The sequence below is a fragment of the Hyperolius riggenbachi genome, chromosome 5 (genome assembly GCF_040937935.1).
Source record: "Hyperolius riggenbachi isolate aHypRig1 chromosome 5, aHypRig1.pri, whole genome shotgun sequence".
NCBI lineage: Eukaryota > Metazoa > Chordata > Amphibia > Anura > Hyperoliidae > Hyperolius > Hyperolius riggenbachi.
Genome location: NC_090650.1, coordinates 185,738,050 through 185,760,954, shown reverse-complemented (window position 1 = coordinate 185,760,954; position 22,905 = coordinate 185,738,050). Strand labels below are relative to the sequence as shown.

At 46.9% G+C, this 22,905-nt stretch overlaps 1 protein-coding gene across 2 annotated transcripts in view; it reads right to left on the bottom strand.

Annotated features, from left to right (window-relative positions):
- The window catches only part of LOC137518515 (sodium-dependent neutral amino acid transporter B(0)AT1-like), a 390,168-nt gene that overhangs the window by 95,202 nt on the left and 272,061 nt on the right, over window positions 1–22,905 (bottom strand). For both annotated transcript variants that reach the window (XM_068236484.1, XM_068236486.1), the window contains 2 exons: window positions 16,396–16,577; window positions 9,796–9,906 (listed from right to left, as the gene is read on the bottom strand). In XM_068236484.1, coding sequence (XP_068092585.1) covers window positions 9,796–9,906; window positions 16,396–16,577 — 293 coding nt within the window. The remainder of the gene's footprint in view (window positions 1–9,795; window positions 9,907–16,395; window positions 16,578–22,905) is intronic.

Here is a 22,905-nt window from a genome sequence, read left to right as displayed (position 1 = left end):
CTGTATGTTTTTGGGATATGGGAGGAAACCGGAGTGCCCAGAGGAAACCCACACAGACACAGGAGGAACATACAAACTCCTTGCAGATGTTGACCTGGCTGGAATTCGAACCGGGGACCCAGCGCTTGCAAGACAAGAGCGCTAACCACTATGCCACCGTGTTCGTTCTGTGGGGCGGCCCCAGAGAACTGTTTGTCGACTTTGTTAAGGCTTTGAATCAGAACAATATAGGTATGTTATTTACGTTTGAGATCGATTCAAAATCTCTTAGTTTCTTGGATGTACAGATTACTAAGTCAACACTCGGTTCAGCTTCAGAAAGAAATTCCAAAAGGGCAGTTTTTGTGGGCTTGCAGAAACTGCTCAAATAACAGAAATTTTGATGTGAAATGTGAAACTCTCAAGCAGAGATTTAAAAATGGAAGATACCCCAAATTTGTGATATAAAAAGCACATAGGAATGCTCAGCTGACTAAGAGAGAAGATTTATTGATTCCTAAAAACATAGAGCTGGAGTCAAAGGAGGTGTAATGAGAATCGTGAACACCTTCTCTACACAATCTGATCAAATCAAGAAGAGGAAAGGTGATGACTTGGCACATTCATCTCTATCATTGCCAGGAAGCAAGAAGTTTTAAATCAAGATAATACCATTTATTGGCTAACTAAAAAGAATAAGAATAAGCAAGCTTTCGGCTTTGCAGCCTTCGTCGGGCTTGCAATCCTGTATGTTTCCCGGCTGATGGTACAGACAGCTTTATACATGCAACATCTAAAGGGGTTACATAGATTTTTTTTCAAGCATAAATACATGTCATTAAGATGCCTTAAGTGAAACTGAAAATCTAAATGGGGTGAAAGGTTGATAGCGGAGATAAGAATCCTTGTTTACACCATGTTACCAGACCTGGGAGTTGGATTGTCACAGAGGCATCGTAAATTCTGAGTTCACAAGTTTAGCTATATAGGCTGAGAAAGAGTTTAGCATTAAATATCCTCAGACTCATACCAATATAAAAAGTTTTTGTCCTTATTCAAGCCTTTATCCACTGCTTTGAACCAATTTATTAATTTTGTTTCTGCTATTTATCGATCATTCCACCAATCTGGTCTATCTGATCATGTGTGCTAAATGCCTCAATGTTATGTACGTGGGAGAAACTGGACAAACTCTGCGCAAACGTATGAATGGACACAGGCACACTATTAACGATACCAAATCTGGACTCCCAGTTGCTATGCACTTTCGGTCCAATGGACACTGCATGTATGATCTTCATGTCACTGTCCTGAAGAGTGGCTTCAAAACGTCAAATGATCGATTAATAGCAGGCAAACGCCGCCAGACCATGCACAGCGAGTCCTTTCCCGGTGTGACCAAGGTTCTGCCTCCTACCAACAGGTGCATCCGGGTGCTGAACGGGTTGCTTGCCCGGGCCATGTGCTCCCTGCTCCTGCCATACTCCTTTGTGCAGGAGGGGAGTGACATGAGAACGCTCCTGCAGTATGGGATCCCGGAGTGGCAAATTCCTAGCCGCCACTATTTCTCCCGCACGGCGATCCCAGCACTGCACCGTTTTGCTATGGCGAACGTGGGCCACTCGCTTGATCACGCCGTGAGTGAGAGGATCCACATCACCATGGATTCAAGGAGTAGCCATTTTGGGACAGACCGCTACCTGTCCTTCACGGTCCACTGGGTCAGCCTAGTTGACTGCGCCAGCAAGGAAGCAGCAGGTCCATCCTCAGGTGCATCAGCAGCAGCATCACCACCAGTAGTCCACTATGTGGTGCCACCACACGGGGTCAGGGGAGAAGCAGCAGCTTCTGCCTCCAAGCGACCCCACCTCAACAGCAGCGTGAAGGCCCGCCATTGCCAAGCGCTTCTGGAGATGAGAAGCCTGGAAAAGAACAGTCTCATGGCAGCCAACGTGCTCCGCTACCTGAGGGAGCAGGAGAAGACGTGGCTGACCCCCAGAGGCCTCAGAGTCAGATTGGTGGTGTCTGACAATGCGGCCAACCTGCTGCCTGCCATCAGCAGGGGACACTTGACCCAGGTCCCCTGCTTGGCCCACGTCCTGAAGCTGGGGGAGCAGAAGTTGCTGTGCACCTATCAGGGGTTGGACAATCTGTTGGAAGCGGCTCGGAAAATTGTGCGCAGTTTCTGCCGCTCAGCTGTTGCCGCAGCAAACCTGGCCGACATGCAGCAGCTTGAGGACCTGCCATGACACCGCCTTGTCATCGATGTGCCAACTCACTGGAATTCCATCCTGGCGATGTTGGAGCGGCTGGTTGAGCAGAGAAGGGCTGTCAACTGCCACATCGTTGAGGGAACTCTCGCCGGCACCACCAAACTCCAGCTCCTCTCCAACGCACAGTGGGGGCAGATGCAGCAGGTCTGCTTGGTGTTGGCTCCCTTCCTGCAAGGAACCAACCTGGTCAGCAAGGAACGGGCATCCCTCTGCCAATGGGTGCCCATTGTTTGTCTGCTGGACAGTGCCCTGGGTGATCTGCTGGATGTGGGAGAGGAGGCCTTGATCCAGCTGGAACAGCAGCCACCTGCGTAGTCCACTTCTGCGCAGGATTTTGAGTTGTTGGAGGAGGAGGAGTTGGAGGTCCTGGACGTTGCTGTTGAGGGGGAACAGCAGAGCACTGCTGCAGTGGTGTGAGGGTGAAGAGAGGAGGAAGAGGCTCAGGGGCCGGAGGAGGAGGACAGCGTTGCGGCCGCTGACCCTGATGTCTCTGCTGGACGGACCACCCTGTTCCCCATGGCAGCGCACATGCTGCGGTGCCTGCGCACAGACCTCAGGGTGAAGCAGATGCGTGCTTGGGAGGACGCCTGCATCAGCATGATCCTGGACCCACGGCTGAAGAGGAAGGTGGGTCAGTTCCTGCCTGCTGGAGACCCTGAGCAGCGAACAAGGGAGTTGCAGGAGATCCTTGTTTGGCGATTGGAGGAAGCCTTCCCCCAGCCTTCCACCCCCTCTGTCCCTGCAGCCAGCAGCAGCAGCATCAGGTGCCCAGGAGACCTGCTGTCCTTGACAAAGGCACTCTACATGACGGTAGAGCAGCCAAGAGAGGATGTGCATGCAGCAGCATCCTCCTCTCAAAGTCACAGCCAGCGCCTGACCCGGATGGTGGCCGACTACATGGGGTTCTTCAGTGGGCTTGACACCGGCGAGGAGCCTGTGGACCCCTTGGATCACTGGGTTGAGCGGTTGCAGATCTGGAGTGAGCTGGCATAGTATGCCCTGGAAGTCCTGTCTTGCCCCCCTTCCAGCGTGCTGTGCGAGAGGTGCTTCACTGCGGCCAGAGGCGTGGTCATGGAGAAGCGCTCTCGTCTGTCCACAGAGTCCTTGAACAGACTCACATTTTTGAAGATCAACCAGGCCTGGATTGAAGGCACGTTCCAGGCACCTGTTGTCGGGGAGAGGAGGACATAAGGTGCCTGGATGGGAATTATTTTTCACAACATCAATGTAACGGTTGTGGAACTTTCTCCGTGATCAGCGCTCAACGCGTGCGCTGATACGGCGGAAATCCTCCACAAGCGTATAATTGCAGGCACCCAGCAAAAGGTGCTACGCACCCGTAGAGGGAAATTCCTGTCGGCAGATGGCGCTGGGGAGTGCAGAGGTACCAATCCTCTGTACCTACACAAATGCCAGACAGGAATTGTACGAAGCGCAGAACGCAATAGCAAGAGAAGCAATTGCGAATGAGAACGAGCAAAGGGACAGATTGTATGTGTGTGCTCCAATCTAGTCGCCAACCCGCGACCGCGCACGCACAACAGCAAATACGAAATAGGAACGCGATCGCGAGAGGTGCGATCGCCAGACGTGACACAAGGCAGATCAGAACAGAATACGAGGATAGCAAAGGCACAGCAAATCATACAATGAGGAGATGCGGAAAATAACAAACGCTAGCTAACCGCGAACACCGCACTCATTCGCAACAGTGCACGCGGTTATGCGCGGTCTCCACGTGATAAGCACAATAGAGACAAGCACGCCTAACTAACCATCGACAGACAAATATGAAACAGAGGACGCGAACGCTTGCTTAACGGTTACCTCACCGAGCCTCCAGCAAGCGGTCGTAGCAGACAAGACAGACACAAGAAAACAGGGACAAGCGAGAGATAGGATCCACAGCACTAGCGAAAGTGGCTAACGCGATCCAGGAAGACAGAGTAGCAGAACAGAAGGATCCACAGCACTAGCGGAAAGTGGCTAGCGCGATCCCAGGAGACAGAACAGAAGAGATAGCTGGTAGCAACCGCTGCACCAGCTATACTCCAAGAACAGAGATCAGAACCATTTCCTGTCGACCACCGCTGGGACAGGACAATAGCAACAGAACAAACAAACAGATAAGCAATCCTAACTGCACTAAGGAAACCTGCCTTGTGCAGTTTTCCAGGAATTACTCTAAGCTGATCTTCATACAAAGAGCATGGCTGACACTCTCCAGGGTGTTTCACAGGAAGACTCCTTATGACCAGCCAAGCATTGTGGGAAAGACATGCCTCCAATGAATGTGGCCAGGCAATTTGCATGACAAATTCCTCTGCAAGCACAAGCTGCAAAACTGACAGAAGCTCTTCTTTCCAGAGTCCTGCAGCATGCAAACCTAAACAATGGTCAAAAAACTGCCTGCCTGCACAGGCAGCCGAGCAGATCTTCACAATCAACCTTCAGTCCCCTGCTAATTTGGCATGGTTTTTCTGTAGGTGCTGTGGTACCACCTCTAGGGTACATGGCCCGTTACATTGCCTGCTGCCACATGGCACTCCTCCTCCACCTCCTGCTGCTGCTGTATTTAACCTCCTGCTGTCTGTGTTCCCACCGCCAGGATCCACAGAATTATGCGCTGCTGCCATGCACCACTAGCTATTACGCTACTACAATAGCTACATTTTTTGTTAAAAAAATAATTCTGAGGTTTCTGTGTTGAAAACTGTGCTTTCCCAGTTGTGTATTGGACACAATGTGAGCTTCATGACTGCTGTCTGGACCTCCTGCTGTATGGTGTTTATTATTACAGCCGTGGTACCAACGCTAGGGACCATGGCCCGTTACATTGCCTGCTGCCAAACGTCACTCCTCCTCCTGCTGCTGCTGCTGTATTGAACCTCCTGCTGTCTGTGTTCCCACTGCCAGGGTCCACAGAATTTTACACTGCTGCCATGCACCATTAGCTATTACGCCACTGCAATAGCTACATTTTGTAGTAAAACATATATATATTTCTGAGGTGTCTGGGTTGAAAACTGTGCTGTCCCAGTTGTGTATTGGACACAATGTGGGCTTCACAACTGCTGTCCGGAACCTCCTGCTGTTGGTGTTTATTATTACAGCCGTGGTACCAACGCTAGGGACCCTGGCTCATTACATTGCCTGCTGCCAAACGTCACTCCTCCACCTGCTGCTGCTGTATTTAACCTCATGCTGTCTGTGTTGCCACCGCCAGGGTCCACAGAATATTGCACTGCTGCCATGCGCCACTAGCTATTATGCCACTGCAATAGCTACATTTTTTGTTTTAAAAAATATATATTTTTCTGAGGTGTCTGGGTTGAAAACTGTGCTGTCCCAGTTGTGTATTTTATTTATTTATTTATTGTATTTATAAAGCGCCAACATATTACTCAGCGCTGACATATTACGCATATTGGACACAATGTGGGCTTCACAACTGCTGTCCGGAACCTCCTGCTGTATGGTGTTTATTATTACAGCCGTGATACCAACGCTAGGGACCATGGCCCATTACATTGCCTGCTGCCAAACGTCACTCCTCCTCCTGCTGCTGCTGTATTTAACCACCTGCTGTCTGTGTTCCCACCGCCAGGGTCCACAGAATTTTGCGCTGATGCCATGTGCCACTAGCTATTACGTCACTACAATAGCTACATTTTTTTGTTTAAAATATATATATATATTAGGCAGCTATACTACCCATACTGGGGCAGCTATACTACCCATACTGGGGCAGTTATACTACCTACACTGGGGCAGTTATACTACCTACTCTAGGGCAGCTATGCTACTTACACTGGGGCAGCTATACTACCTACACTGGGGCAGCTATACTACCTACACTGGGGCAGCTATACTACCTACACTGGGGCAGCTATACTACCTGTACTGGGGCAGCTATACTACCTATACTGGGGCAGCTATTCTATCCATACTAGGACAACTATATTAACTATACTGGGGCAGCAATACTACTTATACTGGGGAACTATACTACCTATATTGGAGCAGTTTTACTACCTATACTGGGGCAACTATACTTCCTATACTGGGGCAGCTATACTACCTATACTAGGGAACTATACTACCTATAATGGGGCAGCTATACTACCTATACATATGTGATGTTGTGTCACAGAGATCTGAGCATTTGGCGTGATGTGTCACAACTTCAAAAAGTTTGGGAGCCACTGGCATAGGTAAAAAAAAGTTATTGCTGTATCAATCGTGACACAGCTGATATGCCAAAATTGTCAGGAACCTTAAAGTGGATATGAGCTCAGAACTTCCTCTCTGCTCTAAAAGATTAGGGACAGTATGAAAACAATCAGGGAAACAAAATCTGTGTTACAATGCACAGAAATACCCAACAAAAGACCTGAAAAAGAAGGGTTAAAGCATCTTTCTTTCCTGTACAGCTAACACAGAGGTGCTGTGAGTCATGCCTACTGATTACACACGTGTTACATTCAACTGTAACTAAATAAACTAACAGCTTAGTGCAGCTTATTTCTACAGCATTTCTATGTTTAATGATCACTTTTCAGTTTGTTCTTTGCAACTTTAAGGGGTAAAAACCGGCAGTGGTTAAGTAGGTATTATATTTGACTGCATTGTTTTCCCCATGCCTTGAGAAAAGGGGACCCTGAGAGGCCCCTAAAACAATTACAATTGTGCATAATGGCATAATATGTGTGTGTATCTGAATATTGGTGTGCTGAGAATTCCACAACTATTGGACTATTGGTGATTGGCCTAATCATCTCTCATGCACCCTACGGAGTGCCAGCTCTCTCTTTGTAAATATGCTTAAAAGGCTTTCCCTGTCCTCTCCACTAGGGGGAACCAGCTCTGATACCCCAGAAGATCTCACCTCATGCCTGAACAGAGTGTACCTGATTGGGCTTGGCTATTTCCGCTGGAGCCTGAGCGGGAGTGCAGGCACGCACCAGCCGCATGTTGTTGTTTGTTTTTTTCAGTGGCTGCCAGCACTGTATTCCCAAGGTGAAAAGCATTATTAGGATTCAGAGGCTTCCTCTTGCAAAGCTAAGTACCACCCAGGGGCATTTTTTTCCTGACAGGTTCACTTTTGAAAGGAAAAAGAGTAAAGAGGAACTGTAATGTGTAAATAAACTCGTCATCACCGTGAAGCTGATGGCAGGTTTATCAGGGAAAACCCAAATCTTTAGAGGGGAAAAAGTCCACTACAGGTTGTCTTTAAGTTAGCTTATAAATGATATTATCCTGATTCCAAACCTTTTGCTTTTACTGATGGCTAACATGTCCCGGCCCACCAATAGCCTGTTTCCACAGGAAAAAATACAATATATCTCAGCCAGGAAGAATGATAACAGTGAAAATGATGTTCCTGCTTAAGTTATTATATCACTTTAGAGTTCTACCTTAAAAAAAACTCCCCGTACCCTAGAAGAGATGCAAAGATATATACTATGATTTACATGGGTTCCAACAAGCCAGGATTAATACAATAATTCTGTTTAAATGTAAGATAGATGGTAGACTAGAGGTCTTTAATACAAATTCTGCCAGGCAGCCAAATTAGCATCTGAGTGGTCAGTGCAGTATCTGCACCAATAGTGCGTTGTGGTCCATTTTGAATCTGGAGAAGGTAAGTTTCCCCTACAGATTTCTGTGGGAAACGCATTTGCTGTCTGGAAAAATCATGCAGGTAGGATTTTTGTGTTGAGGCTACCACAACAGAGTGGATCCAATGGATTTGTTGCAGACTGACAATTTTGAATGGATCCCATGAATAGCATAGAATATTTATGAAATCAAATCTAAAACAAGAAGATACTATATTCTCCATGACTTTCTTTGAGAATTTTTGTGCTAAGAGACCTCTAAAACCTGAACTGATCTCCCTATTTACTTCTCTATGAATGCTAACAACAGGTAGAAAAGCCTAGTTGCATTTTTACAGTAAAAAAAATGTAAAATGTAAAACATTTTTTTTTTGTCACTGTCATTTGCACTTGGTAGTAAAAATCTGTCAGTTCTGACAGGTTTTGGATTAGTCTGTCTTCCCCATGGCGAATTATCAGAATTTGTTTCATTTTCAAAAACATTAACAGAATGGCAGTTGCTCATTGATCAGAGTTGGGCGGCCAGTTGACATATTTGCATAGATCCTTTCCAAAGATTGTTTTGTAAACAACAAAAGAAATGGAGGGAAATCCCTTATGTGCAGGTCAGCATGGTGGTGTAGTGGCTAGTCGCCTTGCAACGCTGGGTCCCCTTGCAACGCTGGGTCCCCGGTTCAAATCCCAGGTCAACATCTGCAAGTAATTTGTATGTTCCCCCTTTGTCTGCGTGGGGTTACTCCGGTTTCCTCCCACATCCCAAAAACATACAGAGAAGTTAATTGGCTTTCCCCCAAAATTGGCCCTAAATTACTATACATACACTATACGATACATACATAGACATAAGACTATAGTAGAGATTAGATTGTGTGAGCCCCTCTGAGGGACAGTTACATGACAAGACAAAATACTCTGTACAGTGCTGTGATGTCAAAACTATATAAATACTAAATAATAATAATGTGGATTTGGTCAGATTTCTCAGATCTGAAACTGAAAAGTGTTGTGATAAAAGTTAACCCCTACCTTCTTTTTTATTGGGGGGTAGGTTCATACAGGGGCGTTGCTAGCCCCAAAGATCAGAGTCAGGCAGTGGGTGCAGTACTCATCTCTGGCTGCAGATTCTGCTGGCATCTTCTCTTCTGGGCTTCTCCCCCTAGTGTCTGAAAATGATTCAGATGCTAGAGCTCCTAGCGACTGATTGAGGCACCACAGCTCTCAGTATTCCCCCATAGAGCCATGGAGCCTCTGGGGAGCCATGTTGGGAGCTGTAGTGGCTCAATGGCAGGCATGCTGGGAGCTGTGGTACATCAATGGGGGCATGCTGGGTGCTGTAGTGCTATGCTGTGTACTGTGATACCTTTATGGGGACATGCAGGGGGTTGTGGTTCTTCTATAGGGGCATTCTGGGAGTTGTGGTGCCTCAATGTGAGGCCATGGGAACATGGGAGGGGGTCCACTAGAAGGTCAGGGAATGCTATGGGGGGACTGGCAGACAATCTGGCAGCAGGTCAGCCCACCTAGCAGAAAGTAAGGTAACTCTGCCTAAATATGTTTAAGTAACACTGTCTATTTATTGATATGCATTTTTTTTTGTCATATTAATGGAGAGGGGGGCTTCATCCAACATTTTGCTGGGCAGGCCTACTTAGACCGCTGTTACGTTTGTGTAAATTTGGCTCCACCTATAACCACACCCACATTCTGGTGTGTGGCCACAACTATTTTTGGGCTGGAGTACCCAAAAGTGCCCCAGAATCTCTTAGGATCCTAGCAACACCCCTTGTTTCATATATGAAATATCTGAGGAAATAAAGCATTACAAAATCACTAACTTTTAGAGTAAATGCAATGCTTTGTGCAGTAGTAGTACACAAAATAATTTACATTTGTTCTAGTGAGAGCATAACAACCAAACTTACATTTGGTGTGAACAAATATTTGATTCCACTGACAGATCCCTTCAGTGTTAGAGCTCTGATCAAGAAAATCGTAAGGACCAGGTAAGGAAGTGTTGATGTAACATAAACCGCCTGAAAAAAAAAAACAAGAACATGATTACTCAATGTGATATTGTAGCTTTATCTATGTAGCCTAACAGGGGCAAACCCAGGATTTTCAAGGGGGGGGGGGGGGGGGGGGGGGGTTCCTGAAAGGTCTCTTTTGGCAAGCTGTGCACTACAGCGCATGCGTTTTCCTACAAAATACACATGATGCACAGCATTTCCCCACAAAATACACACAATGGGCAGTGTTTCCCTACAAAATACACACGATGGAGTAGTATTTTGCCGAAATATATATAACCTGCCACCTAAACCCTAAATTAAAGTAACCCTGTGGTGGAGTGTTGGTAGGCATTGAGGATCTGCACGCAAGGCGGACATCTGAACCATAAAAGTGACTGGTGGGGGAGGGGCATGTGGGGATATGCATGAAAGATGAACTTGCAGCCCAGTATCTAAATCCTAAAAGTGAACCTGTAGTGTGTGTGTGTGTGTGTGTGTGTGTGTGTGTGTGTGTGTGTGTGTCTCCCCACTCCCACACACTACAGGGTCACTTTTAGGGCTATATAAATGCATACTAATATGGTAGGACATTACACTATGACTATGGTAGGATTAGACTGAGCTCCTCTGAGGACAGTCAGTGACATGACTATGTACTCTGTAATGTGCTGCAGAATATGTCAGTGCTATATAAATACATAATAATAATATGGTAGGACATTAGGCTATGACTATGGTAGGATTAGATTGTGAGCTCCTCTGAGGACAGTCAGTGACATGACTATGTATTCTGTAATGTGCTGCAGAAGATGTCAGTGCTATATAAATACATAATAATATGGTAGGACATTAGATTATGACTATGGTAGGATTAGAGTGTGAGCTCTTTTGAGGACAGTCAGTGAATTGAATATGTACTCTGTAATGTGCTGCAGAAGATGTCAGTGCTATATAAATACATAATAGCAATAATAATATGGTAGGACATTAGACTATGACTATGGTAGGATTAGATTGTGAGCTCCTCTGAGGACAGTCAGTGACATGACTATGTACTCTGTAATGTGCTGCAGGAGATGTCAGTGCTATATAAATACATAATAATAATAATATGGTAGGACATTAGACTATGACTATGGTAGGATTAGATTGTGAGCTCCTCTGAGGATAGTCAGTGACATGACTATGTATTCTGTAATGTGCTGCAGGAGATGTCAGTGCTATATAAATACATAATAATAATAATAATATGGAAGGACATTTGACTAGGACTATGGTAGGCTTAGAGTGTGAGCTCCTCTGAGGACAGTCAGTGACATGACTATGTACTCTGTAATGTGCTGCAGAAGATGTCAGTGCTATATAAATACATAATAATAATAATATGGTAGGACATTAGACTATGATTATGGTGGGATTAGATTGTGAGCTCCTCTGAGGACAGTCAGTGACTTAAATATGTACACTGTAAAGTGCTGCTGAAGATGCCAGTGCTGTATAAATACATAATATTAATATGGTAGGATACCATATATGACTATGGCAGGGACATGACTATGTACTCTGTGAAGTGCTGCTGAAAATGTCAATGCTATATAAATACATATTAATTATATGGTTTCATATTAGACTAGTAACACAGTTATGTACACTGCAAAGTGCTAGGGACATGTGCTTGTTTAGATGCATTTACAATGAGCCATTGCTGATTACTTTTTTCAAGGTGGGGTGGGGGGGGGGCAAAGGGAGGAGGATTGAGGAGGGTATAAGAGAGATAAAAAGAAATGGACAGAGTAGAGGAAGACAGTAAAGGTAGCCATACATCAGGCAACCTGTCGATCGACCATCCAATTAGATTATTATACTCAGATAAAAATCAAGAGCGTGTTCGATCGACGGACGATGTGTCCAATTTCTGTCCCAAATTGGTTGCATCTATCGGTCGGACATGCTGCATGACGTAGGGCTGACATACTCGATCAGGTGCGTAACGGTATGCAATATCGGGATGAGCAACAAAACCCCCCTAATGTAAAAAGTGCCCACCCCATTCCCCCCCTGCAGTATACTTTACTTGGCGGTGTCCGCCGCTGGCTCCGGGTTTTGTCCTCAGACACACAACCCGCGTTGTTGCTGGCATATTTGTGACATTACACGCGCCCACATATATGCCGGCAACCACGTGGGGCGTGTGTTTTGGAGGCAGACAGAGCCATCGGCAGAAAACCACAAGTAAAGTATACAGCATGGGGCCCAGAGGGGGGGGGGCACATTTTACCTCAAGGGGGGGACAACGGTGAGGTGGCGGATGCGGCGTCACGAGGACGATTCATAAGATATTTCATACTGAAATCGATCAGAATTTTGGCCTGTGGTGTGTGGGCAGATAACAGATCTTTCTCCGATCAGAGAGAGATCTGTCTCTTGTCTTGGCCGCTCTGCCCATACATTGGCAGTTGGCACCTCAATAACAATAATAGGGACTGTGTGAAAGTAAAGAGATATGAGAATTGGGAGGGAGATAGATGTGGAAAAGAGAAAAGGGGGGCATAAGAGAGAGGGGAAGATAAAGTGGAAGAGACACAAGAGAGATTGGGGGAGATGAATAATGGCAGGGCGATTTCTAACCAGGCTCCAGTCTTCACCTCTCTGTTTGGCTGGGACATGCAGAGGAAGCTAATTAAGACATGAAAGAGAGGGAGGGGGTCAGGGGGACACAGGCAGAGATAACAGATTAAAGTCAGACTGCAAATAAACAGTAAGGGCCCGTTTCCACTATCGCGAATCTGCATGCGTTTCCTGCATGCAGATTAGCACAGCCAATACAAGTGGATGTGCCTGTTTCCACTTGTCAGTTTTCCTGAGCGTTTTTCTGTGCAGGATTTTTCTGCACGCCAGAGCCCTCAGAATTCGCCTGCGTGTGGAATGCATGCGAATCGCCGCTAATGTATTTAATAGGGAAATCGCCTGCGGCTTTGGCATGCGAATTTTCATGCGAATTCGCATGGAAATCAATGGAAAAACACACCGGCACTGCCATGGTTAAATTCGCATATAGCGTCATCCATGCGAATTTTCATGCGAATTCGCACGAAAATTCACATACAGCCGCATGAGAAATTCGCATCCGCATGCGAATTTTAACCGCGGCGATTCGCACCGCACAAGTGGAAACGGGCCCTGAATGATCCAGCTTACACAGCGGGCTCTGCTCGGCTGTCACCTCTCCCTGCTAGAGACACTCCCAGCTGCAGCACAGCACTCCCGACCATCTTTAACCCTTCTGCTCTGCAGATCCATTCCTGGAGGAGGGAGTGGCTGTCTCTCAGAGAAATCCAAACTTGCCGCTCTGCAGCCAGACGGGGGAGGGGCGTCACACGAAGAGCAGGAATTAGAACAGAGCTGTGCTGTGCTCTGGCTGCGATGACTGTGACATGACCTTCTGGCCATACTTCATGGGCCCCTTTACAAAATGATCTTGCTGCACAGCCGTTTGTCTGCCCTGGGAGGCGATGCCCCATGGCTGCATACACGGCAGCCCCACTTCCGGTCTAAGTACAGGGGGGAGGTTCCAGACACCCGGAACAACCACCTCGGTGCGCCAGTGCCTAAGGTAGCATTTTATTATCTTTTGCAGAAGGAGACAGGTCAACGCATGACAAAAAAACATGCAGCTTACCATGGATCAATGGCAGTATCTCAAACAAAAGGCAGAGCAGCAGTGCACATCTGGCTTCAAGGGAACTTTAACTGAACTTAGTTTCGTTTTTGGCGACTCACCAGTCGGCCGGCCGCCATGCGTATTATTGGATGCATTCCCTACTGCAATTAGCGCTGTTGCGGACCGCAACGCGTATCTACGCGTGTGGAATGCGGCAACGCGTATTTTTATACGGGTTGCGGTTCAGTTAAGGTTCCTTTTAAGGGCCTGTTTCCACTACACGCAGATTGGATGCAGAATGGATGCAGAAAAACTGACTCCAATGAATGTCTATGGGCCTGTTTCCACTAAACGCAATTTTACTGATGCAGATTTTCCCATAGGCATTCATTGGCGTCAGTTTTTCCTGCATCCATTCTGCATCCAATCTGCGTGTAGTGGAAACAGGCCCTAACTGTTAATTGCACATTGTTAAAATCAGTTACATTCAACAGTACCGCATATGACAGAGAGAGGTAAAGGTAGTGGGAAGGTCACTTTCCAACTGCCTTTACCTCTCTCTGTCATATGTGGTACTGTTGCCTGTAACTGCTTTTAACAATGTGCAATTAAAGGTAACGTTTTAAGCCAGGTGTGTGCTGCTGCGCTGCCTTTTTGGGGGATTTTATTATCTTTATTGTTTACATATTCCATTACAAAGATGTAGTTGAAAGAAAAAAAAAAGCTGTAGCCCTTTTGAGTTTTAGCATAGTGCCTTCCTACTGTTAATATTTAATTTAAAGAGGAACTCAAGTAAAAATAATGTAACAAAAAAAGTGCTTCATTTTGCAATAATTATGTATAAATGATTTAGTCAGTGTTTGCCCTTTGTAAAATATTTCCTTACCCTGATTTACATTCTGACATTGGTGACATTTTTACTGCTGGCAGGTGATGTCAGTGGAAGGAGATGCTGCTTGCTTTTTTGGTAGTTGGAAACAACTGGAAATAGCTGCTATTTCCCACAATACAGCATGGTTCTGACATCACACTATGGGAGCGGTTTCACCACAATATCAGCCATACAGAGCCTCCTGAGTCCTGATGATCCGTTTGCGAAAAGGAAAAGATTTCTCATGGGAAAGGGGGTATTAGCTATTGATTGGGATGAAGTTTAATTGTTCGTTACGGTTTCTCTTTAAATATTTATGTAGGATTGATACTTTTTTGATTGATGGCTGTTTGCAGAGAATTTTTTTTTTTTAAAAAGGTACTTCCAATTACCCACAAAAATCATAATTGAATGACATAAGCCATTGTTTTAGGGTCAATTTAGCAAAAAAAATGATAAATCTACCAATAAAATTTTGGGTTGTGGGAGTTATTGGAGTACCCCAAACCCCCTTCCACTCATCATATGTACTCTATTCATTTATACATTCCACCCCTCTAGCCTGCTTGCCCTACTCACACTATATAGCTCTACCAACCCTGGCCCACTTACATCCCACATCCTCCTCACCAGGCCCCCACTCACATTACATATCCTATATTTACCCCATCCACATTATATCATGTATTTAACTCCCAACCCACTCCACTCCTTAGTTTTAAGTGAGATCAGCAGAGGTTCCCTGCACCTTCACCAAATCACCCAATGGGCTGAGAGGTACCCCCTACCCTCATAGGTAATCAGAGGTGCCCCTGGAAGTCGCCCTCAACCCCATAGGTCATCAGAGGTGCCGCTATTGGTTGCCCCCCTATCCGCATAGGTAATCAGAAGTGCCCCTGGGCGTCTCCCCCCCTCCCCCCCATTAGGTAGTCAGATGTGTCACTGGTTGTTCCTCTCCCAACCCCTGCGTGTCCACCAGCAGAGTATTAGTAGCATAAAGACACTTACATGATCCATCTGCCCAGGTCTCCTTTACGATCTGCTCTCCATAGCGGCAGTGCTCCCTCTACTTCCTGGTCCTCATGCAGGGAGTAAAGGGAGAGCTGCGGCTATGGAGGAAAGATCACTGCGGCTATGAAGCACAGATCACATAACTGGTTTCACGCTCTGCATGGAGGGGGTGGAGAGCACTGGTAGGGGCCCTAAGTAGAGGGAGGAAGCAGAAAAGTTGGGCCCCCTTCAGTGAACAGTTGACCGGCAGTACCCGGCTTCCGGCTTCTTAAAGTGGATCCGAGATGAACTTTTACTCATTGCATAATTGTGTTCCTTTCCTATTATTTATAGGGCATTCCTCAAGCCAAATACTTTTTTGTTTTTGTTTTAATGATCTAATTTCCTATAAACTAAAAAAGCCATGCCCACAGGTTTTCAGAGAGCCAAGGCACTTTCAGACAGTAGCAAGGGCTCATGGGAGCTCAGTCTGGGCAGGAGGAGGGGGAGGTATTACTAGCCAGAGATTTCAGAGGCAGAGGGGAGGAGGGAGGAGGAGGGGGGATTAGGTTTTTTTGCTCAAGATGCAGATAAGCCTGCCTCTGTGTAATGTTTACAAGCAACATGGCTGCTGTCATTGTATCACAGGAAGAAATAATAATATATTCTATTAAAGCTGTTTGCAGCTAGATTTGCTGTGTAAACCAACTAAACTTTAGATAAGATATATAGACAAGTTACTTGTTATAGTTAGTTGTTTTTTTTCGGATCTGCTTTAAATGCAGCATCTGCGGGGGCCCCGATGCCCACCACCCCGCCGGCCCAGTCTTGCCCTGCTGGAAACCAATCCAGCGCAGGTTTGCTGAATAACAATGTTTCTTTACCACTCCTCAGGTTTTCCAACGTTAATATAAAAAAGGACAAACACTTTTTACAGAATATTCCCAAACAGCATATTTGAGTTTCTATATTTTAATTCATATTAAAATACCTTTCCTGTTGTTTCAATGCCTCTTATGGTACACACATAGAGTACACCCCAAGCACAAGCTAAGCTGAGTACAAGCCACCATTGTAGAGTGCCTGAGTCTTCAATAGATGTGGAAATGTTCAGTGTTTCCCTATACCAGTAATAATCCACAGGGGAACTTTTTGCGCATTCAGTTACAACACCTGAAATAAGTAAAGAAATGCATATATTCAAACATTGCTTGTATTCTGTTCTGCTGTCTTGCAAAATAAAAAAGAATAAAGAAAAAAAAAACCACACACACACACACACATATATATATATATATATATATATATATATATATATATATATATATATATATATATATACACACACACACATTATAAAAATAGTTAAAGTTATTTTTTATCACCTTTAATTGTTCATATAAGATAGTCATTTTTGTTCCAACTTAAAGTGCAGAAGACAGTGCTAAGTAGAATTAAGAAATGCAATGTTGAAATACTAAACTATTTTGAAAAGCAAATAGTTTTTCATTATGGTACATGACTCCATAGAAGGGCCATGTTCTTATTGCAAGCATGCTGGTCTACTTTTAGATTGTGTATAACTGTGGAATCGCAATGACATGGACTTTTAGCCCATGTTGCTGTTGTCATCAGTTTGATGTGTGACAAATGCCCTGCATGGATGCATGCATGCATTTTCAGTATGATTGTGTTGTGTCCCAATCAGAGCAGCTAAATAAGACTTTCAAGAGCAACAAGAAGCGCTCAGTGATTTGCAGTGGGGAAAAGACGCAAGCCAGAAAGCATGGCCTGTAGCGACAGGAGAGCAGCGCAATGGAGCACAGGACCCCATGATAGGAGCTAGCTTGGCAGGCAGGGGTTAACTTCAGGGGGTGGGTTAGAGCGGTGGCCGAGAGCACGCATTATGTGCAAGGCACTTGGGAGGTGAGTGGAGGAAGTGATGTCAGAGGAAGTGATGTTGTCAGGGAATACCAGACGCATGGGGGACATTGAGGCAGCAGGACGTGTTTCTCCGATGCTGGGCAAATCAAGTGCGTCATGGCAGACAGCATAGAGAAGCTGCTCCAGAAGGTAAGGATCAAAGCAGATTCACGCGGCCCCCAGTAGGTGGCCATCCAGATGGCGGCCATGACAGTGGGTGGATCAGCACCCCGCACCAGTGCTCGAGTGACCCGCCCGCCTGACAGGCTGACCCCTGCTGCATCACCGCGGCCAAACCGGCGCGCAGGTAGACCATACAAACCCCGTCGCCACCCTCCTCAAAGCGGCCACCTAAGCAGGGTAAGGGCCGGTCCCGGTGACCAGCCGGGAAGATTCTGAGGAGCCAGGGCCATCGGGCAAGCCTGGACACAGGGAGTCTCACGGCGGGGCATCGGGTGACGCCCAGCAGCCTACGCCAGCAGGCTCAAGAAAAACAGCCCAGCCCACAAGGACAGATAAACAACAGAGGCCCCACAACTCCTCCAGGCCTGCTGTTCACCCCGGGGACACGGCTGTGCCCCATCAGGCCCAGGCCAGGCGCCCCTCTCAGCAAGCCAAGGTAAAGGGGAAAAGAGAGAAGTTGTCCCAGAAGCATAGCAAAGCCCAGCCGCAGGGCCGCAGTTCAGGCAGCCGGAGGAATAGCGGCTCGCACAACATGGGCGCGCGGAATCAGCAGTCTTCATCCAGCAGCAGATCATCCAGCAGACAAAGTGGGTCGGTCCTCGCTAGTTCCGCCAGTCATTCTGGACGTGGAAACGAGTCACCTAATGAGGAGGCTTCATCGCACTCTGAGGAGGAGGATGGAGGGACTTCGGATCGATCAAGGGATTCGGCTGGTCAGGACGGATGTCCGGTGCAGCCAGGTGAGACAAATTTAATTCCAACCCTTCCTGATGCTTATAATGTTACGGGTACAAGCGGCTTAGTACCAACCGATCCGATTAGGTTGGTAGCAATGCAGTCTCCGAGGGATAGTGCCGTGGCTCCGGCATTATCGTTCGTGAACACGCTCTTGTTGGGGATGCGTTACAAGGGGGTGGTGTAGCCAATAAAGCTTCTCCTGCATCGCATGGGTCACCCCTGCGGTTACAGCCCCACCAGTGGGACCCGCAATGGTGCTTTCCCCACAATCAGCAGCCCCCCCAAACCTCGACAGCAGTATTGGCAGCTCCAGTGGTGACTTTCATTCCGACACCTGGAGAGACCTCTATAGTGGTCAGCAAGGAAATTGATTCGGTAAGATTGTCAGATTCATCAAAGAGTGAGCTGTACCTTTGCCTTGAAGTCCCCTTAGGCACGCATTTGAAAAAAGAGGTGAAGGAGAAAATTTGGCTGGGGGAATATGTGGAGATTTTCTCTTTATTGCAGCTTTCCAAATTTAACTTGGATAGGGGTAAGCCTGGCGAAGGCAAGAAAGAGGAGGAAGAGCGCAGGCGTTATAGACTTATTCCACGTACTCATCAAAATTGGGCACAAGCTTTCACCATCTTGGTGAGTGTGATAGGCGAAAAACAGCCTGAATGTTGTTCGGCGCTGTTCGGTTATCAGGACAGCATTGGGAAAGCTTATAGGCAATTAATGGCTCCGCTATGATGAGGAGTTTCGCCAACTGAAGGCAGTGCGCCGGAGATTCGCTGGGACCACAAAGATATCATCCTTTGGATGGAGCTAATGATCCCACCAGTAAAGTTTCCCAGCCGTTTCAAGGGGGGGCCAGCAACTCCAGTAATTCGGGGCAGCTGGCCAATAAATGCCCAGGAGTGTGTTGGAAGTATAACGACAACTCATGTAAGTTTGGGAACTCATGCCGTTTTAAGCACGAGTGTGCAAACTGCGGAGGTGGGCATCCTGGGTCCCGTTGCTATAAACAAAGCAGGAGCAGGGGTGGGGAACCTTCCGGAAAGAGGGAGACCCCGGTGATTCTCAAAAGAATAGAGCAGCACCTAAATAGGTACCCGGATACCAATACGGCAGAATTCTTACATCAGGGTTTTGCGGAAGGCTACCGTATTCCCAGTACGGGAGCCTTCCGCCCCTCTCCACCTTTCCAAAATGTAAAATCTGTGGCGGGCTATCCGGAGGTCGTTTCAGCTAAATTTGAAAAAGAGGTGAGGTTAGGCCGGATGGCTGGGCCATTCACTTCCCCCCCCCCCCTTTGGATAACTTGATTGTCTCCCCATTAGGTATCGTACCCAAAAAAGAGCCCGGCTCCTTCCGCCTTATCCACCACTTGTCACATATCAGGGGTAGGTCCGTGAATGACGGAATTGACCCGGGGGATGCAACAGTAGCCTACACTTCTTTTGATGTGGCAGTGCGGTGGGTCAGGCGTTTGGAGCGGGGTGCAATGCTTGCAAAAACGGACGTCGAGTCACTTGCCTCCAGTCCACAAGGAGAGTTTCCATCTTCTGGGCTGTTTTTGGGAAGGCAATTATTACATCGATTGTTGCTTGCCGATGGGTTGCTCCATCTCCTGCTCTTACTTCGAAAAACGTAGCTCTTTTGTTAAAGGGGTGGTGAAGGAGGAGTCCGGGGTAGAGTCAGTTATACGCTACCTGGACGACTTCGTGTTCATGGGCAAGAGTGATTTTCCAACGTGCGCATACTTATTGGCGACTATGCACCAGATTTGTGCAAGCTTTGGCATTCCCCTAGCCGAAGAGAAAAACGGAAGGGCCTCAGACTGAGATAAAATTCCTGGGCATTACAATAGACTCAATAGCAATGGAGTGCCGGTTGCCGGAAGATAAGATAGTTGATTTGCAGGCGGTCATTGAGGATGCTTTGTCCCAAAAAAGATCACTTTGCACACGCTCCAATCATTGCTTGGTAAACTAAATTTCGCCTGTAGAATTATCCCCCATGGGGCGAATTCTTTGCAGCAATGGCAACAGCTGGGTCCCCCCCCCCCCCCCACATCATCGGGTGCGTCTGTGCAGGGAACAAAAGGAGGATTTGAGAATGTGGCAGGTTTTCCTTTCTGAGTTCAATGGTCGGTCGGTGTGGATGGAGGAGAGCATTCAGACTCATGACCTGGAGCTTTTCACTGACGCATCGGGTGCCCATGGGTACGGGTATTTTTCGCAGGTGATTAGAGGGCAGCCAAAGGAGCTCAGCCGGCTGGAGGTTTGGAGACGAGCTGGTCTCACAAAAAACCTTTTGATCCTATGTTCCCCATAGTGGTGTCAGTAGAGATACGGGGTGCCCGTTTGTCCAACAAGAGAATTTAATTAAATTGCGATAATTTGGGGGTCGTAATGGCTATCAACCAAGTATCAGCATCTTCTCCACCGGTCATTCGGCTGTTGCAATATTTGGTTTTGGTCTGCCTGCGACTTAACATGTTTTTATATGCGGCGCACCTGCCTGGAACCGAGAATGACGTAGCAGATGTGCTTTCTCGATTTCAGTGGCAACGGTTCAGAAGCCTGGTCCATGGAGCAGCACAATTCGGAATTCCTTGCCTACGGGAATTATGAGAGGTTCCTTTCGGAAGATAGAAGAGTGGATGTCTCAATCTTTGGCTGAAGGAAGTTGGTCATCATATTCGGCAGTTTGGGACCAGTGGGATAAGCTGTCTGCCCAGGTGGGATGCTCACCGTCAGGGTCAGATAGGTTGTGTCAGCCCTTTCACTTTCTGGTGTTAAATGGCATGGCGGGGTATCACCCTCGGCTATGGCCAACAAGGTGGCTTTGGCTTTTTTTGTTTAAATTACGAGGGGAATTTGACATCACAAAAGATTTTTGAGTTAAATTGGTTTTAACGGGGATTCAAGTCAAATCCAGTTAAAAGGGATTCACGTCGCCCAATTACGTTTGAGCTTCTTTCTTCCTTGGTGGCAGCGTCGGAGATTTTCAGCTCAGACTTCGAGGCCTTATTGTTTACAGCAACTTTTGTTATAGCCTTCTTCGGAGCGTTCCAGATAAGTGAGCTAGTGAGTCCCAATAAGGCCACAGCATCGGGAATCTTAGAAGGGGGGGGTCGTGCTGTCAAAAGAATCAGCAGAGATTTTTCTGCGCCATTCAAAAACGGATCAGGTTGGGAAGGGCCAGGTCATCGCGTTGCAATGCATACCGGGCTCCCTTATGTGCCCGGTAGGGGTGTTGGCCAGGTGTTCCGGGGTGCGTCCAATTGGAAGCTTATCTTTCCTTTGCCACTTGGACGGGGCCCCTTTTTATTATAATTATTATTATTAATTCGTATTTATATAGCGCCGACATCTTACGCAGCGCTGTACAGTACATATATATTGTCTTATCACTAACTGTCCCTCAAAGGAGCTCACAATGTAATCCCTACTATTATCATATGTCTATGTATGTATGTATTATGTAGTGTAAGTACTGTAGTCTAAGGCCAATTTAGGCATGAGCCAATTAACTTATCTGTATGTTTTTGGGATGTGGGAGGAAACCCTTTGACTAAATATCAATTCATGTCAGTCCTACGAAAAGGCCTCAGGTGGGTGGGGGTCTCCCCTTTGGAGTATGCTTCCCATTCCTTCTGCATTGGGACCGCTACAGAGGCGGCCCATTGGGGCCTGGATGACAGCATCATAAAGAGGATTGGTCGATGAGAATCGGCGAGATGTCTGTCATATGTGCGACCACACTTGGTTTGAGTGTGGGTTATGTTATTGTTGGTGGTGGTTGGGTGTTGTGTGCCCCCTTCTTTTCTTTTCTTTTGTTTTACAGACGACTCTTTGCATCTGGTATGAAACTTCGGGCACTCATACGTGGCGCGTGGTGCCAGGAGAGCGCGGGTCCGAGCAGAAGGTTGGCAGCTGGGCTTCCCTCTGACTCAGGCTCGCATAAGGTGGATCGGTGTGCCGGGAATGATGTGGCCTAGAGTGCTACCTAAGAGTCACCAGTTCGTGAGTTGGGATCAGGCTCCAGATATTTTAGCCTTGCATGTGGGGGGCAAAAATTTCGCTGCTCGTACCACGAGGCAAATCATTGAAGAAATTAAGTCTGACTTTATGACAATCAGGTCTGATTTCCCGACCACAGTTATAGTTTGGTCTGAAGTCATAGCCAGGAAAAGTTGGAGGTTAGCCAGGTCCGTAGACCGGGTTAATAAGGCTAGGGAGAAATTGAACAGGAAAGTGTCCCGTTTTGTTATTAGGAACGGGGGGGGGGGGGGGGGGCGGCAGTCCGCCATATAGACTTGGAGACTGACACGGAGTCTTTTTTGAGCAGAGATGGGGTTCATCTCAACGACATTGGGACGGATCTATGGACCTTGGCATTAAGCAACGGTATCCAGAGGGTACTGTATTTGTGGGCCTCACGGGCGTAAGGTTTCACGTCTGTGTGGTTTGGCGGGGTGTAGGGCTCCGGATATTGGTTACAATTAATGATGGTGCGGGCAATTAAAATTTCCCCACCTCTGGTTTGAAGGATAACGAAGGGTGTCTGCTAAGAGAAATGATGAGGATTAGGCATGCAGCTGTCCCTGAGGCGGTCCATGCGGCGGGGGCCAGCAGACTGCAGGCTGCATTGCAAAAAGGTGTATTTT